A 19,566-nucleotide genomic window follows, 5' to 3' on the forward strand; every position below is an offset into this window, starting at 1 on the left:
ATGTATAAAGACCAAAGACCAGGTAACATGCTCTGGGGTGTCAAACTCAATCCAAGCAGGGGCTGGATTCTGAATTTGGGTCTAACCTGAGGGCCTAACAAGGTCGATATTTAACCTAAATGATTTTAAGATTTAAGGGTCAACATGATAAGTTAAAAACTCAAAATCTGAGATAAAAAGTAAAACTTAAAAGTTTTAAAGGTAAAAATATGACATTTTAAAGTCATAATAATGTTTTTAAAAGGCAAAATATGAGATAGAATACTGAAACCATGATTTTTAACAGTCAAAATATGAGATAAAAGTCAAAATCATGAGTTTTAAAAGTCAAAATGTGAACTAAAATACAAAATCGTGAGTTTTAAAGGTAAAAAATTGAGGTAAAAGTCAAAGTTAGGAGTTGGAATAGTCAGCAAAACTGAGTTAAAATTTAAAATCATGATATTTAACAACCAAAATATGAGATAAACATTGAAATCATTAGTTTAAAATGTCAAAATATGACATTAAATTTCAAATTCATGAGTTGGAATAGTCAGCAAAACTGAGTTAAAATTTAAAATCATGATATTTAACAACCAAAATATGAGATAAACATTGAAATCATTAGTTTAAAATGTCAAAATATGACATTAAATTTCAAATTCATGAGTTTTAAAAGTCAAAATCTGAAATAACATTAAAAATCAGGAGTTTTAAAGGAAAAAAACAAGATAAAAGTCAAAGTTAGGGGTTGAAAAGGGTCAAAACATGAGATAAAAGTCAAAATTATGACTTTAAAAGGTCGAAATAGGATTTAAAATGTCAAATTATGAATCTAAAAGGTAAAAATATGAGAGAAAAAGTTATAAGATGTAAAGGTTAAAATATGAAGTTAACAGTCAAACCATAACTTTTAGTGTGAGATTCAAAATTGAAAATATAAGAAAACACAAATTTCTCCTTCGTTCCTGACTTTTATCAAATCATTTTTACTCTACTTTTTTACTCTATTTTTGTGACTCAACAAGGATATTATAAATCATCACGGTTAAGTTTACATTCTTATACTGGAGGAAATCTGAAGACCTCATACTGGTGGGACAGTTCTGATAAAATATATGATCTGGTGGGCCGGGTATAACTGCACCACAGGCCGGATTTGGCCCCCGGGCCTTGAGTTTGACACTCCTGCCCTACAGAGTTAAGGACTTGCGTCTGTGTGAAAACAGCAGCACATGCTCTGACTCCGCCTCTCTCTTGGTTAGGACCAATAGCGTACCAGCAGCGTTACCGGACGTCCCGCCCACTCTCATACAGAAGGCAAACATGGCAGCTTTCACCAACGGCAACTTGGACCTGTCAGCGTCTATCGTTGGCATCTTAAATGAAAAACACTGCCCTGAACACTTGACGGTTCTGAAAACATTTACGTCTTCGTTACGGGAGAAGGAAAACAGGTACCGAGGGAGTTACTGACTGCCCGTTAGAGCTGAAACGGAGGATGTTAGCTTGTCGGCTGAGTTAGCATGATGCTATGTACTGCAGACTAACCGTTAGGTGTGACGTTGCTGTCCTACGGCTATAATTCGGGCCATTTTAAAGATGTTTTCTAGTTAAATAAACATTTGGTTTAAGATGACTAATCAGTTCTGAATCTTACACGCTTATTGTGTGGAATCATTACAATGGTTGCTACTCAGAAAGGCTTTTAGAGTTAGGTTGTTTGTTTATTCCACCTATTGTTGCCCCTGTTCTTGTCTACCACTGTTCTGACGTAACTTTAACCCCTTCCCCGTTGTTTCATCTCTCTGTGCCCAGGGATGCAGTAGAGAAGGAAGCCTTCTCCAGCCTTTTCAAGGTCCTGTCCCGACTGAGTGATGAGCTCCAAGCTGGGACTGAGGACGTGGATTCTGTGGTCCTGCAGCTGCAGATGGCTGCTGAATGTTTCAGGGCCCAGAGGAACGCCTGTGTCCAGAGCACACGCAACCAGAGTCTGCTCAGGTCCTTTCACATACAAAACAGTCATTTTTAAATGGTGGAGAACGCTCAGGGAAAATTTAAAGCAATAAGCAAAGATCATTACCAAGATGGAATGTTTTTATATAGCTGTTGTCAAACAAGTAAAGCAACAGAAGAATAAGTACACGCTGAGAAAATGTTTAAATTATGTTGAAAAAAGTAATATGTAAGCAAAAGTATTTGGCCACATCTGTTAATCTTTGAACTCAGGTGTTTCAACCAGACCAGGTGAATGAAATCAAGAAGTGACAAGTGATATTATTAGAGAGTTGAAGCATTTAGGAACAACAGCAACTCAGCTATAAAGGGGATATGACCAAGTATAATCACAGCGCTGGGTCAGCGGCAATGGTATGCCGATACTCCACTGATTCCATAACTGAAAGTGCTGAACTTCCATTTGCATTGATATGAACACTAAAACTGTGCTGCAGGAGCTTTATGAATGGGTTTCCATGGCCAAGCTGTTGCATGCAAGCATCACATCACCAACTCCAATGCCAAGAATCTGATTGACGAGTGTAAAGTAGGGCTTGGCAATTAAAGTGGACATATTTTACACCTTTAAGGCATGTATATATTGGTCTCAAAGGTCCCCAAAACATGCCTGTGAAGTTTGTTGCTGTTTTGCATGTCTAAAAACCCCTCTGTTTCAGCCCTGCTCAGAACGAACTGTTCCTGTGTCTGTGGGTTTAAATGTTAATGAGCTGTCTGACTCCGCCCAAGGACCACACCTCTCTCAGGAGAGGAGGGCAAAACTTTCTTCCAAGAGGGGAGGGCCAACTGAACCTGGGGGGTGGGGCTAACTCCCCATTTGACATCATGAGGGGAAAATCTGAGTACAGCTTGTTTCAGCACACATTTTCTGAAAGGTGAATAAAAGGGGGCTTGGGGGGCGGTTCTGATTCTTTGGGGGAAAGCCTGAAAAAGTGTATTTTTTGAAGACATGGTCAAATGAGTTGCTGACTGGCCCACATAGGCCACTGACATTGACCCCATCCAGGACCTTGGGATGACCTGTAATGGAGATTGCGAGCCATACCTTCGCATCCAACCTCGGTGCCTGACTTCATAAAGGCTCTACAGGATGATTGCGTGCAGATTCCCACAGAAACACTTTTCAAAGAAGAGTGGAGGCTGCTATAGCTGCGAAAGGGGACCGAATCCATATTATACATGTATTTAAACACAGATACAATCATTACAGTCCCAGTTGGTGTAATAGTCAGCTGGCCAAGTACTTTCGTCCATATACTGGTGGTTGTTTATGTAAGGAACAAACAAATCAAAAAAAGCCTTGAGTTGAACAAACATATTATGACTCCGTCTCAACAGGAATTCAGCTTTGTTCACTTGTAAGGTTATGTGCTTTGTCACACTGCTTTAACATTAGATTCTAATTCAAAGTATGCCTAACGCTATTGTGTCTGTTGTTTTTGACTGAAGGAATAACCAAATATTCATGTATTTGTCCTCTAGGGAGCTTGGTTTCATTGATGTGTCTCTGAAACTCTTGAACTTCCTTTTGTCCAAAAATTTGGAGAACAAAGATGGAACATTTGAACGTAAGTTTACAAAAAGTGAATTGATTTTTGCTAAAATGATCAGATTCTCTGGAAACCTGTTTGTTAATGACATTTTTTTCTTTAACCATCCTGTGCTTCCCAGCTCTTCGTTGTGGGATCCAGTTCCTTGGGAACTTAGCGGTTGGAAACCAAGCATGTAAAGATGAAATTTGGCAGCTCAGTTTCCCGGATCTTCTCATGTAAGTTTTGTGCCATACAGTTTCAGTTATTCTTTTACACTGGTATGATGAATCATAAAAAGTCACCGTCTAAATCAGTGATTATGATAAACTGACCTTGCCTGTTAAGCTTTTGACCTTAAACTAAGTCAGTCATTCCGTTTGTAACAGGCAGTTACTCACGGCTGATGATGAGAAGGCCGTAAACTATGCCTCTATGGTGCTCCACACATGTCTGGACCAAGAAAAGGTGGAAGAAATGTCTGAACCCCAGAATATCCAGCTGGCCCTCAGGGTGATGGAGCTCTGCAGGACCCAACCGGACCTGGACTGGACGTAAGAGAGGGAGGGAGGGGGAGAGTTTATTTGTGTGCATGTGTTAATGATATAGAGGTTTGCAAAACTAGTAACTCTGTTTTTAATTTAAATCAAAAAGTACTGATGATAACTATTTTATCTGGTCTTGATTACTTACAGGGTGCTGATTGCTACTCAGCATTTCCTCAGGTCTTCAGCTCTGGTGGAGAGCATGTACTCAGGAATGTCTCACCCTGACAGGTACCTTGAATATGATGCTGTAGTTTCACTGTAGCTATTTGTATAGTAAATAGACAGACACTGATCTCAAGAACAAACATTAAGTCTTTTAAAAAGAACATTTCTGATGCTGCAGAAGGACAGGTTACAGATTAATAATTGAACTTGTGTGTTTTCCAGAGTTACTCTATTAGAGCTCATCTTTGCCCAGCTGAGAGAGGAGGACTCAGAGGAGTGTGGCATCCCTTCCAGTGTGGCTCGCTTCCTTGCTAGTTCCTTCCAGACAGGTTGTGGAGCTGTCCTGACACTTGCAACTGGTTCTGCTTCCAGTGATGAGGTACAGACGGCTAACTGCACTGATGCATGTACCTTAGGGCTTTATAAAAACTGTGTTAACCTGGGTTATGGCATTCTTTTTTTTCGTCTGTAAAGTGACATTGTTTTTTTTAGTACATTTTAAAAAATCAGTACTTAAACTTCTAAACTTCTACTTTAGTGAGTTTAACCAGAGTAAAGACCTTTGCACACTGAGTCTCTTTTTTGCATGTTAAAAAACAAAAATCCATCTCATGTTGTTCTAATCATGTATGCACACTGGTGCCAAAATTTTCTTCTATCATACTTTTATTTTTTTGGAACAGGTTCGATTTTATGCAAAATTTCGCGTCTGTGCCTGCTGCTTCCTCCTCGCTTGCTCACCCTAGCCTGACCCCTCCTCTCTCTCTCTCTGTCTTGCACCGAAACCTCACTTTAAACACCGTAGTTTGCCGGTGTATTATGTGGAGATCAGCCATGGAAATATGAAAGATAAAGTCATAGGTTTGTAACCTATGACCTTTACTGGGTCGTAACAGAGACTGAATTAAAAATTTGTTCCCCTTCTATCCAACTTGCCTCAGAGCTATGACGCATGAGCGTGTGCTGTATGAAGCTCTCTGTCAGGATGGATCCAGCGGGATTTTAAAGGAGTGACAGAGCCATAGGCTCGCAATACAAACTACTTGCCACATTCTATGATTTTTTGCAGTAAAGGCAAATTAAATCCCATCACACTCAGTATGCAAGGTCTGAGTTTGTGACATTTTTTGGATTACCAATCGAAAACTAATGGACCAGGTGTGTAAAGACCTTTACTGTAATTTTACTTTAGCACAGTACTCTTGTACTTTTCCACCTCTGTTGACTCCAAAGTAGCACATAAAGAGAGAAGGTTTCCACATCACATCTCAAAACAGCAAGAACTTAAGTGTTGAAATCTCAGGGTTAAATTTCAGAGTTGATTTGAACTCTATTCTGAGTGAAATGGTCTTCAGTGTATTTGACAGTGTTGATCCACCAGCGTTAGTTCATATGATTTCAAATGCGGGGGATTTGCGGCAAATTTCCCCATCATTCCCTTGGGCAGAGTGTTTTAATCCTTATGCCCTCCTTGGCATTTGTGCACATTTTTCTCAACTTTTTTTTTAAAATTTGTGATAATTTTGGCAGTTTTACAGCTTGTGGCATATTTTTTTTTTTTTGCAGGAACTTTCCTTTTTAGTTATATTTTTGAAAACCAACATGTTTTACTCTTGCATGACATTTATACTCTACTGATGCATTTTGTACCCTCTGGACACCTTCGAGGCTAAAATGTACATGTACAAAAAAAACTGCTATTAAATCACCATACACCAGTTTTTTCTCTACTGTTTTCCTTAAATCTCTTGAACCACTTCTGTCCTGCTCAAAAATACCAAACATTCAATCATTTTCAGGATTTTAACCCTTTAAATGCAGGTTTGATTATTTGAAAAATTTCATTTTTTTACTGCAAAACACAAAAAGTGAATTATTTTCCATATAATAAATAGTAGAAAGATGGGGCTTTGGTGGCGGTAAGAGTCCTGGATGGATTTGCACTTTTTTGCCTTTATGGAGTCCAGGGGGTAGTAAATTTGAGGAGGGCACAAGGGTTATTTGTGTTTGGATGTTGTCTCTTGTACAGTGATCCCTGCTAGGGTTCTTTTGCTCAAGTTTCTAATGGATTGTTTTTGTTTCTAATGCGAAACAAATTTGCACCATGAGTGAAGTTACCCACTGAGTTAGGGCTCACATAGTGCATTTTCTTTATCTGTGTGGAATGCTTTGCTATCAGGTTAAATCTCTGTTTTGTACTTTCCAGAGACGATCCACATTTTCAACAGTTGCTCTGTCATGCTATAAAATATTTAACACTTTAAAAGTGTAGTTTAACTGCATGAAGTGTGGACCAATAAAGACACTTTAAATTGTTAAAACTAACTTTATATGAGTTTAATTAACACTGTCATTATTGCTGAGTATTTTTAAAGAGGTGTGATTTTACTTGAGATTTATTCTCTTGTTGGAGATGGTTGGAGATTTATTCTCTAGTTGTTCTTGCCAGTAAGGAAAGATCTGATTTTTACTGTTCAACTTTTCAGTATTTACTCAGCATTTAAAGTAAACTCAAAATTAGATACATTTTCCTTTTACTTCTGTAGATTTTTACTAGGGTCACTGCACTCTTACTTTAGTAAAACAGTCGTGTACTTTTCCCACCTGTGTATGTGACTCACATGTGTTGCTTGCACTCCCCTACAGGTCCTGCAGGAGGCGCTGACGGTGATAAGTCTTCTTGATGTGCTGTGTGAGATGACATCTGACCTGAAACAGTTCATGTTCTTGCAGGACCATCCAGATCTGCTTGTGACTACTGTTGGTAAATGAATGATATATTCATTTTAGCTCTTTATTGTGAATCAAGGTGAGTTAGGAGGTTAGATTTGACTGGTTTTATAAGTGTCATTTTCCTTTGTGTATGCCTTATAGCAGTAAAATCACAACAGAAATTACACGACTACAACCAGATAGCCTACACTGATACTTAGAATGAAATGGCTGAAATAAATACATTTTGGTGGAAATAAAATTCCATTATTATCAATTCATTATATGAGTAACTGACTGTAATGGCATGAGCCTAAGTTTGGATGAATTAAATTTTGTTTTTCATCTGCCTACTCTGCTTACTCTCTTGTCTCACCACAGAGCTTCTGAAGCAGGTCCATGCTATCGGGAAGGCCAGCAAGAATATCTTCAGTTCAGCTCAAAACTTCTCCTCCTTCAGTGGAGATGGAGACCCTTCCTCTCAGTCTCCTGTCATCAGCTTCAAGGCCCATCTGATCAGGCTGATAGGAAACCTCTGTCACAGCAACCCCAACAACCAGAACAAGGTTTGGAATTGAGAAATGAGATTGGCATAATTAGTTTTCAGTGCCGTGTTCACACACTTCTTGCAAGAAAAAGGTGCATCTTAAAAAATTAGAACGTGAGAAAAAAGTGCATTTTTTAGGAGTAAACTTCTGTATATTCTAAATTCATCTCATTAAAGTGAAACATTTTAAGACTTTTAACAGCTCACAAAAATCCACCATGAAAAACAAAACAAAACATCAGTCCAATGAAAGAGTTTCTTACTTATTTTACAATGGACCGTGCGGTCTTATTTTATATTTAACCTGAATCATAACCACTCCTATCAAAGGAACAATTATCGTTTTAACTCATTTGTATAGTAAGCAGCCCTCTTAAAAATGTTAATCCTTTTGTTTAAAACAGAATTAAAATACATTAAAATTAGCTAAAATGGGTTAATAATGGCAAAAATGCTGGGAAAGGTGGTGAAATTGGAATTTAAAAGTAGCAGAAATGGGTTAGGAGTGAAAAAATTGGATGAAAGTGGCAACAAATAACCAAAATTGGCAAAAATAGGTTGAAGTGGCAAAAATGGGCATATTAAGTGATTAAAGGGGATTTAAAAAGTAGCTAAAATGGTGTTAAAGTAGCAAAAATAGGCTGAAATTTGGTGAAATGGGATGAAAAATTGATAAAACTGGCAAAAAAGGGTTACCTGAGGCAGAAATAGGCAAAAATGGGCATAGTAAATTGTGAAATGTGGTGTAAAAAGTTGTAGAGAGGGGTTAATAGTGGCAATAATGGGTCAGCAGAGCCAACAATAGGCGGAGAGTGTCAAGATTTGGTTTGGAAGTGGCAAAAACAGGCAGAAAAAAAGTGGTGGAAAGGGATTAAAACTAACACAAAATGGGTTTTAAGTGGCAAAAATTGGTTACAGTTGGCAAAATTGGCGGATGGGAAAAAGTGATCACAACGGGTTGAAATCTGGCAAAACTGGTAAGTGGCAACAGTGTAAATGCAAAAATATTCCGAGTTTCTTTAAGGCATCTCGAGACCCCCCTCTCAGTGTCTCACAACCCCCAATGAAGTCCCGACCCCAACGTTGAGAACCCGTGCATTAAGGTCTGGGGAAACCAAGAAAAACCAAAAGCAATGAATACCTATTTTTATTCATTAGGCGATCTCTCTTAAGATGCACTCAGCTCCCTCCTCTAATGGGGTCCAGGGGCCCCTCGGGTTTAGTGAGCACCCTTGATCAGACGACTACAATGGGGTCGTAGGACAAGAGGAGTACTGGGAGGCCCTCATGTTCTCGCTTTGACTAAAGACTAAATTAGCATTCTTAAAGTGCGGGTCCAGCATAGGACTGCTGCATTGTCTCCTCAAGTGTGATGTCTGATGAAGGAAGATACTATGAGTCTCTTTGACTCAAAGCTTAAGAGTTCTTGTTCTTGTATTGAAATGTGAAACATTCCCTCCTTCGCCTCAGTGAGTTTGATCAGTTTCGCTCCATTGCCATCTATCAGCATGTCTCTATTAAGAGAAAGCACAAATAGATAATTAAGTGAACAGGGAGGAGTTGGCCTCTCTCTGTGGCACATTATGGACTCAGTCCTACTTAATAGAAACAGATTTGTGGAATGCTTGTGGGATGGCCACCCTCAGTTGGCCTCTCTATAATATTTATGGATGCTGATCTGTGGTCTGTCAGTGGTCAGAAATCACCCCATATCTGTTTTCACTGAGATCTCTTCCAGTAAACCAAATGTCATTCTGTTCACCTTCGGGAGAGATTGTAATTTCAGATGTGCAAAGTGCTGAACTGTATGTACTAGGAGGCATAAGTCAGGGTCCGGTTGTTTGTTTTTCATATTTGTATGGGTTTGGACAAACGAGCAACTTTAGACAGTCATTTTAAAAGTGGAAAATGCTGAACTGGTTGCTTGTTCTTAGCAACTTTGTTTCTATGACATTTTCAAAAGTCAGCACTTTATAATGTTCTGGAGCTCCAACCAGTGAGTTCAGAGGGAAACCACAATGGCAAGAGGAGGGCAACAGCAAGCAAAGAGAGTAATTAAGCCTATAGAATCGAGCGTATGATACAGAGCAGATCCCCCTGTTGTGACGGTCTTAAACTAACCCATAACCACACTTCTGCTTTTGCAGAGACGTGGAGCTCTGTTGAGGATAGTGACTCTCAGATTAAATATGTTTCTTACTTCTAAGTGAAAATGTTCTCAGTTTGTTTACTTAAAAAATGATTTTTGTAGCTACACTGCTGGAGGAGAGCATCATTAAACTGACTTAAATGTTTCTGAGTGAAACGCTCCCTGCTTGTTTTAACTGAAAGTGGACAGTGTGTGCTGGTGGTTATTTGTCCATTTTTATGTTAATCTGACTGAAATTTTCTCCCCAGGTGAGAGAGCTGGAAGGCATCCCCCTCATACTGGACAACTGCAATGTCGACAGCAACAACCCGTGTATCCTTCACTATAAGTTGGTGTTCTATTAAGGCCAGTACAACAGGATTTATGTAGTTATATAGTGCATTCAGGATGTCTTCAGACCCCCTTCACTGTTCAGTTTTGCTATGATGAAGCCTGATGCTACTGTAAAAAAAATCATTCCCCAGATCTGTGATGATCTGGGGAAGGCTGCAAAAATAAAATGGAAGAAGTTTAGCACAACCAGAACTCTTCCGAGATTTGGTCTCCCAGCCAAACTTAGCACTGGGGGAATAAGGGTGACCAAGGACCTGATGGTCTCTCTCTGACTGAGCTCCAGAGATCCTGTCAGGAGGTGGGACAAAGTTCCAGAAGGACAACCATCTCTGCAGTCCTCCTGCCCAATACCATCCTAACAGTGAAGCATGGTGGTGGCAGCATCATGCTGTGGGGTTTTTTTCAGCCGCAGGGACTGGGAGACCGGTCAGGGTTGAGGGGAAGCTAAATGGAGTATCTCCGGAGAGGCCTAAAGATGACCAACGGTTCCCATCCAACCGATTGACTGAGCTTGAGAGGATTTGCAAAGAAGATTGGCAGGAAATCCCCCAATCCAGGAGTGCAGAGCTTGTTGAGTCATATTCAAAAAGACTGGAGGCTGTAATTTCTGCCAAAGGTGCTTCAGCGAAGTACCAAGTAAAGGGTCTGAATACTTATGTCAGTGTGAAATTTCTTAGTTTTGCTAAATTTGCAAACATTTCTAACATTCTGTTTTCACTTGTCATGATGGGGTACTGAGCATAGATTCATGAGATCTGTAGCATCAGGCTGCAACATAAACTGAAAGATGAAGGACGTCTGAATACTTTCTGAATGCACTTTCTGTTATGTTCATGAATTCATTTGCATCCAACCCTGGCACCTTAAAAGCATAATTTTTCATGTTTACACAGGAAAGCTGGTGGGTTTGCAACAAAAGTGTTGCTTCAAGTTTCGATTACTGCAGTGTTAGCCAATAAGGCCAAACAAAGTAGAGTTTTTTCTAACTCTCTACCACAGTGTAATAAGGTCTTTATTTAAGGCTGGCCATCGATGAGAGTAGACAACGAACACTGTTCAAGTCTTTGACGCTTCTCTCTGAATCCTTTTTTGTGTGTTTTGTTAACCCTTTAACTCCTGAGCCTCTGGACACGTTCTTTTTTAACTATAAATGGCACAGAAAGTGTCTTGTAAGTGCTTTTGCCCATTTTTCTAGAGTACTTTAATACCTGGCAGTTGTGTACAATGTACTGCATGTTTAAAAAGTGTTTTTTTTTTAACTGTTTAAATTAAAACTGAGTTTTCTTATTTTAACCATAAAAGGCCCAGAAAATGTCCTGTGAGTACGTGCTTTTGCCCATTTTTCCACAATACTTAGAACTTTTAATATATGGCAGTTATTTACATATTACTACATGTTAAGTGTTTTAACAGTTTAAAATGAAGAAACAAAAAACGGGGGAAATTTATGCTAGAATCTTAGTGGGAAATTACGGAAATAACCGCATGCTGGCTGTAAAGCACAGTTTCTTAGCTTTCAGAAACTGTTTGAATTTTTCCGATAGCACAAACGGTCATGCAATTATGGTCATGTAAATTGTGCTTCAACAGCGCATCGTAGACGACGCTCTAGGAGTAGAAGGGTTAACTGCAACCTCTAGTCTGTCACTGTACCAGAGACTGATCCTGATTTTATGGTAATTATTCTAACCACAGTGATGCTTTTGTTTTATGCTGTGGTTTTATGAGTGGTGCTTCAGCCCTCATTATCATTCAACATGTCTGAGCCAGCAATAACGAAACATTAAAGCTCTGCAGAAGAAGGACTGTTGTATTGGTTCATCTAATACATTGATGATAAGATAGCCAATATTGGATTTTTTTGGCAATATCCAATATGCTGCTATTTACAAAATGATTTTAGCTGATATCGGCTAAAAGCCAGGCATACACTGAGCCAATTCCATCCTTATCAGACACAAATTTCAACTTGCACAAGTCGCCCTGACTTTTTGTGGGATTGTGCTGCATAGACGTGCAGGGGGACACGATGGCCAGCCACTACCTGGATGGATTTCTGACATGTCCGATATTTGGGGCGTACAACTCCATACACTCCAACAGTGAGAGCAGAGCCACAAGCAGAACTGTCACAGCAGCAGTGTTAATTTTGGCATATATTTTTAATTTTAGTCTTAGTCTTTAGACGAAAAGTCTTTTACTTTTTGTCACACTTTAGTCATTTCTACCCTTTTTAGTTTTAGTGTTTTAGTCCATAAAAAGTCCTCACATTTTAGTCTTTACTTTTAGTCCAACCATTTATCTTCTTGCCTGAATCTGGTACCAAATCATGGTACTGTGTTCTATGCACCCTGCCAAACCTGAGGTCCCTGCTTTCTACAGCGGACAGGCAGAAGAGCTTCAGATGCATTGTTTTTTGACAAATTTACCCACAGTGGAGAAATATCAGGGATTTTGAATGTCCGACGAAAACTACATTACATTTTAGTCTAGTTTTAGTCATCTTGATGAAAACTAAACTTAGTTTTTGTCAGTTTTAGTCATCACAGATCTGTTTTTGTTAGCCTTAGTCTAGTTTGTGTCATTGAAAAAAAGGCTGTCAACAAATAGTTTTAGTTATAGTTTAAGTTGACAAAATTAACACTGCACAGCAGGAATGACTTTCTAATCACTCCCCATTATAAAGGAAAAAAAACAAGCAGGAAATGGGCCTACCTGCAGACCTCCAGCTGACACGGATGGCAATGCCGTTTGTAATAAAGAAAGAGAGCAAGAGGAAATGACAAGATCCTTCTTCATTCTCAGTGTGTGAGACTTTTCAAATGAATCTCCACAGACTTTTGTAACAGTCGTTACAAGCTTAAGATGATATCTGAAAATTTACTGATAATATCATGAATCCCTAACTGATAACTTTGGGATGAATAGTAAGTGACTGATGGTGTCCCTGCACATGGTCCTGTTTCAGGTACATCTAAAAATAGAATACTGTGACAGAGTTATTAGCAGCAGAAGACATCGCACCCCAAACCATCGCTGATTGTGAAGACTGAAAACACTGGACTCCAAGCACTGAAGGATTCCAGTCCTCTCATCTCTTCCTCCAGACTCTGGGACCATGATTTTTAAATGAAATCAATCCTCTGATGGGCGAGCTCATCCCTGTTTCTTGAGCTTCTTTTCTTACTACACACTATTCCCTTTCAGTCACCTTATAAAAATCAGCTTAATTTTTAAAGCTTAGTTATACTCACGAGTTCAAAACTACTGTAAGTTATTTAATTTTGTTAGGTACTTATTTAAGGAGGGAGAGTGTCAGTTAAATTATACTAGAAAAATCATCACAGAAAAACTCAGATGCATGCTTGAATGCCAATTAAATGACCAGAAGTTAATCAATGAAAATGATTGACTTCTACCATCTAGTCTCCTCTATTTCTGCAGGTCAGGCTCTGGAATCCCAATCCAGTAAAAACTAAATCAACAAAATGTTCTCCAGTTAGTTATGTCTCTCTCTAATGCTTCAGTTCGGGTGCCAAGCCAAAGAAACCCCCCATAAAAGTCCTTAAAAATGGAATAATCCAGCCAAAAATCAAAACAATGTATTGCAAAATACAAAAATAGAAAAAAATAATCCAAAGGCAGATGACTCACCAGTGAGGTTCTTCAGTACTGCTCCAATATTTACGGCCATCCTTCTCACCAGGGTCAAAGCTCCTGCATCACCAGGACAGAAGACAGAAGACTGCTATTTTCTTCCAAGAGGACAAACAAAATCCCTTCAAACATTCCACCCTCTCACTTTGTTCTCCTTCAGACCCCCCCCCACTGCACACCTGAGTCAACCTGGCTGCAGCAGGTCACCTGACCAGGCCGACTACAACGAAACAGACAATATATTGCATAAAGAAACAACAGCACTAGGATAAGGAGTGCTAGGGGGTTTAACCTTACAAGGGTTTGTTTTCATGTAAATCCCCAAATCTAAAACTAGCTGCAAATCACAACCCCACACTTTTTTGGCTGTCACTGCCTTTCCATGATACTTCTTTGATACAGGCTCTGAGAACAGCCTGCCCTTTCAGCAGTGACCTTCTGTGGCTTACCCCCCCATGGAGGGTGTCAGTGATCATCCTCTGAACATTTGTCATGTCAGCAGTCTTCCTCATGATTGTGGTTGTGTGAACTGAACCAGAGTGAGAGATTGAAGGCTCAGGAAACCTCTGCAAATGGACTTTTCTACAGTATTCTAATATTTGAGATTGTGTTTGTATGAGATTAATCTAGGTTATATAGAAATTTCACTTTCTGAAGTAACTCATAGGAAAAAATCAGCTTTTACATGATATTTTTAGATGGACCTGCATTACCTCTGTAATAACATTCGTTTCTTTATTTTCCATCCTTTATTTTTTTGTTTTATAATTTTGAAAACCAGCTAGATCAGGAAAGCATGCCTTTAATGGATGCAATACAAGCGAGAACCACAGTGCCATTACAACCTCCATGTTGCTCTCCTTAATCAGACCATTGCAGTTATCAGCCAGTGGGCGATCTTTGCCATCAGGAACCTCCTAGAACACAACACACAGAACCAGGAGCTGGTCGCCTCCCTTGAACGCCATGGCCCCGCTGATTACTCTGCACTCAGGGAGCTGGGATTCCTGGTGGAGGAGCGAGATGGAAGCTTGCTGCTCAAACCTGTGAGGAAGGACTCTTAAAAAGCTCAGCTCTGTCTGCAAGCAGGTCCTAATGTGAAGTATTTATTTAGAGAGCAGTTATGTACATGTGCACACGTATGCGCTAATGTGAGCACAATCATGTTGTGCTTCAGGCTTCAATAATGTTACTTAAGATTAAGCTGCTCTCTTAATACACCTGTGTTTTTGCCTATTTATAAAGAGTGACAGCCACACTGCCGGCATTTTAAGCAAAAAGTCCTTTTCAATTAGACGTTTTTATTGGAGAAGTATGATAGATTACTTTCTAACTCAGTAATGCTTGCACTAATGCCTAGAAAGGGCTAAAGCTATTCTTGAAACACAAAGTCTTGGGTTCCCCTGGTATCTAAGCAGGGGCTATTGTTCAGTCTGGGAAATGAAGAGTTTAGGAGAGCGAGCACATGCTGGTACCTTTTGGCAAGACTGCTGCATTGTGGTTTAATCCAAAGACAAAGAGCACCACAGTGTCTGTGGCTTTTCACTTTTCACAGACACTGGTGAAACCAGCAGGGGCTGGGGTTTTAATCCCAGGCCCATAGTGACTTCTGCAGTAACCGTGAAACAGAGAATGACCAAAACATGATGTAATCAACCCCCTCGCCGCCTCTCCTACTTAAACGGCAGTGTCTTTGCCAGAAGAACACAGACTTGTGCTTTCCTCATTAAAGGGCTTAAAATGACTGCTTATCTAAAGGCATCATGATATTGATGTTGTAATTTAAGAATATTTAAGTGAAAATGCAATACTAAACATAGATAAGGGATGCTGTGCATGTTTTATGATATAAAAACAACGCTCAGTATACAGAATGAGCTTGTTACTAACTAATCTTGCTTTTGCAATCTTTCTTCTACTTTAGGTCAGAATAGTTTTGAGTTTAGAACTCAACATAGTCTTCTAAATCTTCTTATTCCTTATGTAATTCCTACTCTTTTTTATTTCTATCCTATTTTACTACAGTACTAATGAATAAGGGCAGTAGGGCTAACTCCTCATGTAGACCAGTGGTTCCCAACCTTTTTTTCCTTAGGGCCCCCCCACTTATATCTAAGAGAAAAACTAAGCATTTTGTTACATGAATCATCGACGTGACGTCATCAGCTTTTACACAGCTTATCAGGGCTACACTGAATGATTAAAGAGGATCCTCTTATTTTTGACAACAAAAAAGTTGTAAAAAAAAAAAAAGTCATCATTTTTGAGATTATAAAGTCTTATTTTTACAAGACACCAAACCTAGAATTTCACTGTTTAAAAACTTGTAAAGGGGAAAAAAAAAATGAAATTTCAGACTTAGAAAGGCATAAATTTAAGGTATAAATCCCATTTTACAGAAATTTGTTGTCTAAGTCCAGATGACAGTAATGCTGTATTAAATCTGGGGTAGAATTTACAAATATTTTCTTATTGATCAGTATAATTTGATTTTTTTTTCCACAAAGTTGGCTGTTTTTGATTTTATAATCCCGAATTTGCAGGTTTTGGTTCTTATAATGTAAGACTTTTGAACTTGATTTTTTTTTCTTGAAAATTAACAGAAACATTATTTTTTAATGTCCCAGAGTGGTACAAATAACTTGTCATAATAGTTCATATAGTTCGGATATCAGGATGCGCAATATTAGATTTGTACTGATTTCAGATATTCCGATATTTACAAAGTAATTATGGCAGATACCGATATTTAGATGTAGCCCAGACCTTAATCTTCAGAACAATTCAAAGCTTGAGGATAAAATCTAAGTCCCTAACCTCCTGAAACTTGAGCTTTTGTTTGGAAAGCATTTCGAGTTTTTCCAAACTATTTGGGATGCGTAGGGTCTGATAAGTTAAAACATCAGGCTGGAATTTCTTACAAAAAATCCCTCCAAAATGCAAACAAATTCCCCAAGTATAGCTTAAAATTGTTTAAAATAATCCTCAAATCTTTCACTGAATCTTTAAATCCCATCTTGACATTCCAAATAAAGAAATCCCCCCAAAAATTCCATAGAAATCCCTGAAGATTGTCAAGTAAATTCCCCAAATGCCAAATAAAATTGCCCCTAAAAATTTCCATAAAATACTTGCTAATTCCCAAGCAAATTCCCCAAAATATCCAAAATGTAATTTTCCCCAATATTTTAAGTTAATATGTTAAACTTAAATGGCAATTCCAGTCAAAAATCTAAAAGATCTAAAAGCAGAAATTATTACTTTGTTGTAGGAAAGCCAGAATGGAATGGCCTCATATGTGCATGCTGGTCTTAGGAGGTTAAAGCCTCTTCTAAAGAGTAAGGAGTGGTGATAAATGAAGAAAAAACCTCCACTGACGAAGGTCTGTTGGTCCTAAAACGCCACTAAATTAGACAAATATAGACAAATATCATCAGAAAGTTTCATATCTGCCGTCACGATATCAGACTGATAATATCGTGCATCCATGTCTATTTAGATCTTTTGGCTAGAACAAGTGTCTGCAGGTGGCCTTTTTGGGATTTTGTCAATGAAAACAAAATTGAGGTCCTGGGGGGCTTAGCTATTCTTAGAAACAAACATGTAGGGGGGTTAAGGGAAGAACGCTGGGAACCACTGCTCATTGCTTTTTAAATGCTGGATTTGACATTTACCAGACCGCATAGACTTTCTTTTAGAGCGCTGGTAAATACTGTACTTCCTATTTAGCTGTAGCTGATTGTTTGCAATAATTAAAGGCAGCAATTCTAGAGCTGCAGATGGTGCGGCGAGTAAGTGATAGAATCGGAGCAGAAGCATTAGTTTGCAAAATGACATCCCTCCGTTCTCCTCCTGTTGCTGGATAAGCTGAATGGTCCTGACACCTCAACAATGCAGTGCTTTACAGGCCTGCCCACACCCTGCTCCACCCTGTTTGCTCTGCCCCTGATTTTTAATGACAAAATGTATTGAAACAATCGGCTGGACTCTCCCCTCAATCCACCAGTATAGTGAGGGGAGCTTATACGGTTCCGGTCCCCAGGATTTCAGACAGCTAACAAAACAGCTGTTACTTGCGCTCGGCTGGCTGGCTGCAATGCTTTTCAGCCCCACAGGAAAGAGGCTGTGCGAGTCAGCCGGGCTGAATGAGGTGGCATGGCTGCGGCCGTCTGCTCACCTCCTAACACATTAGTACCACATCAGCCCAGGCTGCAACATCTTCCCATATTAACATTTAGAGCTCTGCTGTAGTATTACTGTGCCTTCTGGTTGAATTTTGCTTTCAGGGGTAAAGAATGTGATTCATGTTTGGGTGTTTAAGCTTAATAAAGTATTAAATGTGAGAAAACAGCCTTTTGAAATTATTTTAATAAGGTCAATGAAAATGACGAAAAAAACTCAAGATGTTAAAAAGGATTCTCAAATTTTATTGGTAAAAAAGAAAGATATACAACTGTCTATTATGTATGTTATGCAGACTGGTTTTGCCTTAAACAGTTAGCTGTATTTGAAGTCAGATGTATTCTAGGAAGCAGTGAGTTCTCAAAAGTTTCTGAAAGTTATGAAGGCCAGTGGTAACAGAAATTTGATCAGTTCAAAGCTCCAAGACCAGTTGGCTGCTGAAGAATAGCATGCATTTTCTTTAAGTACATTTGCAATCAAAATTATTCAACCCCCACTGCAAATCAGGTTTACAAACGTTCTGCTTTTTGCAATGAACACATCAAACAAAATGAACTGAAAAAGCTCAACACAATGAATGCTTCAAAAATGCAACTTCTAAAGACTTCTCCAGTCTCAAAATGATTCAACCCCTGAACAGAAACCCTCACAACAGCTCAGATATGCAAAACCAGTGTTGTTTCGAGCACACCTGATGCAGCTAATCAAGAGCTTCTTTAGTGTCACAAGGTTTGCTTGAGCTGGAACATGAAATACCTGAACTGTGACGGGGTTGACTGCATGTTAGAAATATGGCAAGGCCAAAGGACCAAAGCCCAAAGGAACAGGAACAGTGGTTCCACTACCTGGACGGGGCAGAAAAAGGAAGCTATCGATGGCTGCAACCAGATATCTGAGAATGCCGGTTGTGAAAAACCCTCGAGTGAGTGAAAAAGACCTGAGGTTTCAGTGTGCACAGTAAGAGGCGTACTGAACGTAGACGGTTTCTGTGCCAGATCTCCAAGACGTGCACCCCTTCTGACCCAAAAGACCCAGATAAAGTCGGATCCAAACTGCTCAAACTCATAGAAAGAAGACGCAGGGGTTTGGGGATCCTTTTCTGTGGAGTGACGAGCAAACCTTCCAACAGGACAATAATCCCAAGCATACTTCAAATTCCACCAAGGCTTGGTTGCAGAAGTCCTGGATGATTCTACAGTGGCCATCACAGTCGCCTGACTAGAACCCCATGGAAAATCTGGTGGGATTTGAAGAAGGGGGTTGCAGCATGCAGACCCAAGAATATTACTGAAGTGGAGGCCATTGCACATGAGGAATGGGCTGAGATTCCTCAGGAATGCTTGCAGAAGCTGGTGCCTGGATATGCACATCGTTAGCAGGAGGTCATAAAAGCTAAGGGTGCTCTACTAAGTACTTAAGATGGACCCTGTAAGAAAGTGACCAATCAGCATCCAGGGGCAGTACTTTTGGGTGCGGCAGCGTCGTGACGTAAGCAAGCAGCAACAAGAGGCCGATGCAGTTATGGCGGAAGACATTAGCGTGGATGCTGCTAAAGCGCTAGTTTTATCAGAGCTTAATGGCATTTCTTCACTAAAAGAAGAACAAAGAACAGCAGTGAGTTGTTTATTTTTTAAAAACAACAAAAGTTGTGTCCTGAAGTCTGCAGTCGCCATGGTTTGCGTTGGATTTTACTCCTCGGTAGCGGCGCACACCTACGACTTCACATGTTTTTTGCTCTGATTGGCC

The 19,566-nt window shown here is 39.4% G+C and overlaps 1 protein-coding gene across 1 annotated transcript; it reads left to right on the forward strand.

The window, feature by feature from the left end:
• On the forward strand, positions 1-17,976 carry atxn10 (ataxin 10). The gene is given in 13 exon segments (XM_041781317.1): positions 1-22; positions 1,248-1,289; positions 1,292-1,439; positions 1,801-1,983; positions 3,481-3,566; positions 3,670-3,766; positions 3,917-4,081; positions 4,223-4,303; positions 4,463-4,619; positions 6,887-7,004; positions 7,334-7,518; positions 9,897-9,960; positions 14,518-17,976. Coding segments are annotated over 13 exon segments (1,533 nt in total). The 3' UTR covers positions 14,703-17,976.
• Positions 17,977-19,566: the final 1,590 nt, after the last annotated feature.

Source organism: Cheilinus undulatus, linkage group 23, assembly GCF_018320785.1.
Source record: "Cheilinus undulatus linkage group 23, ASM1832078v1, whole genome shotgun sequence".
In the NCBI taxonomy this organism is placed as follows: domain Eukaryota; kingdom Metazoa; phylum Chordata; class Actinopteri; order Labriformes; family Labridae; genus Cheilinus; species Cheilinus undulatus.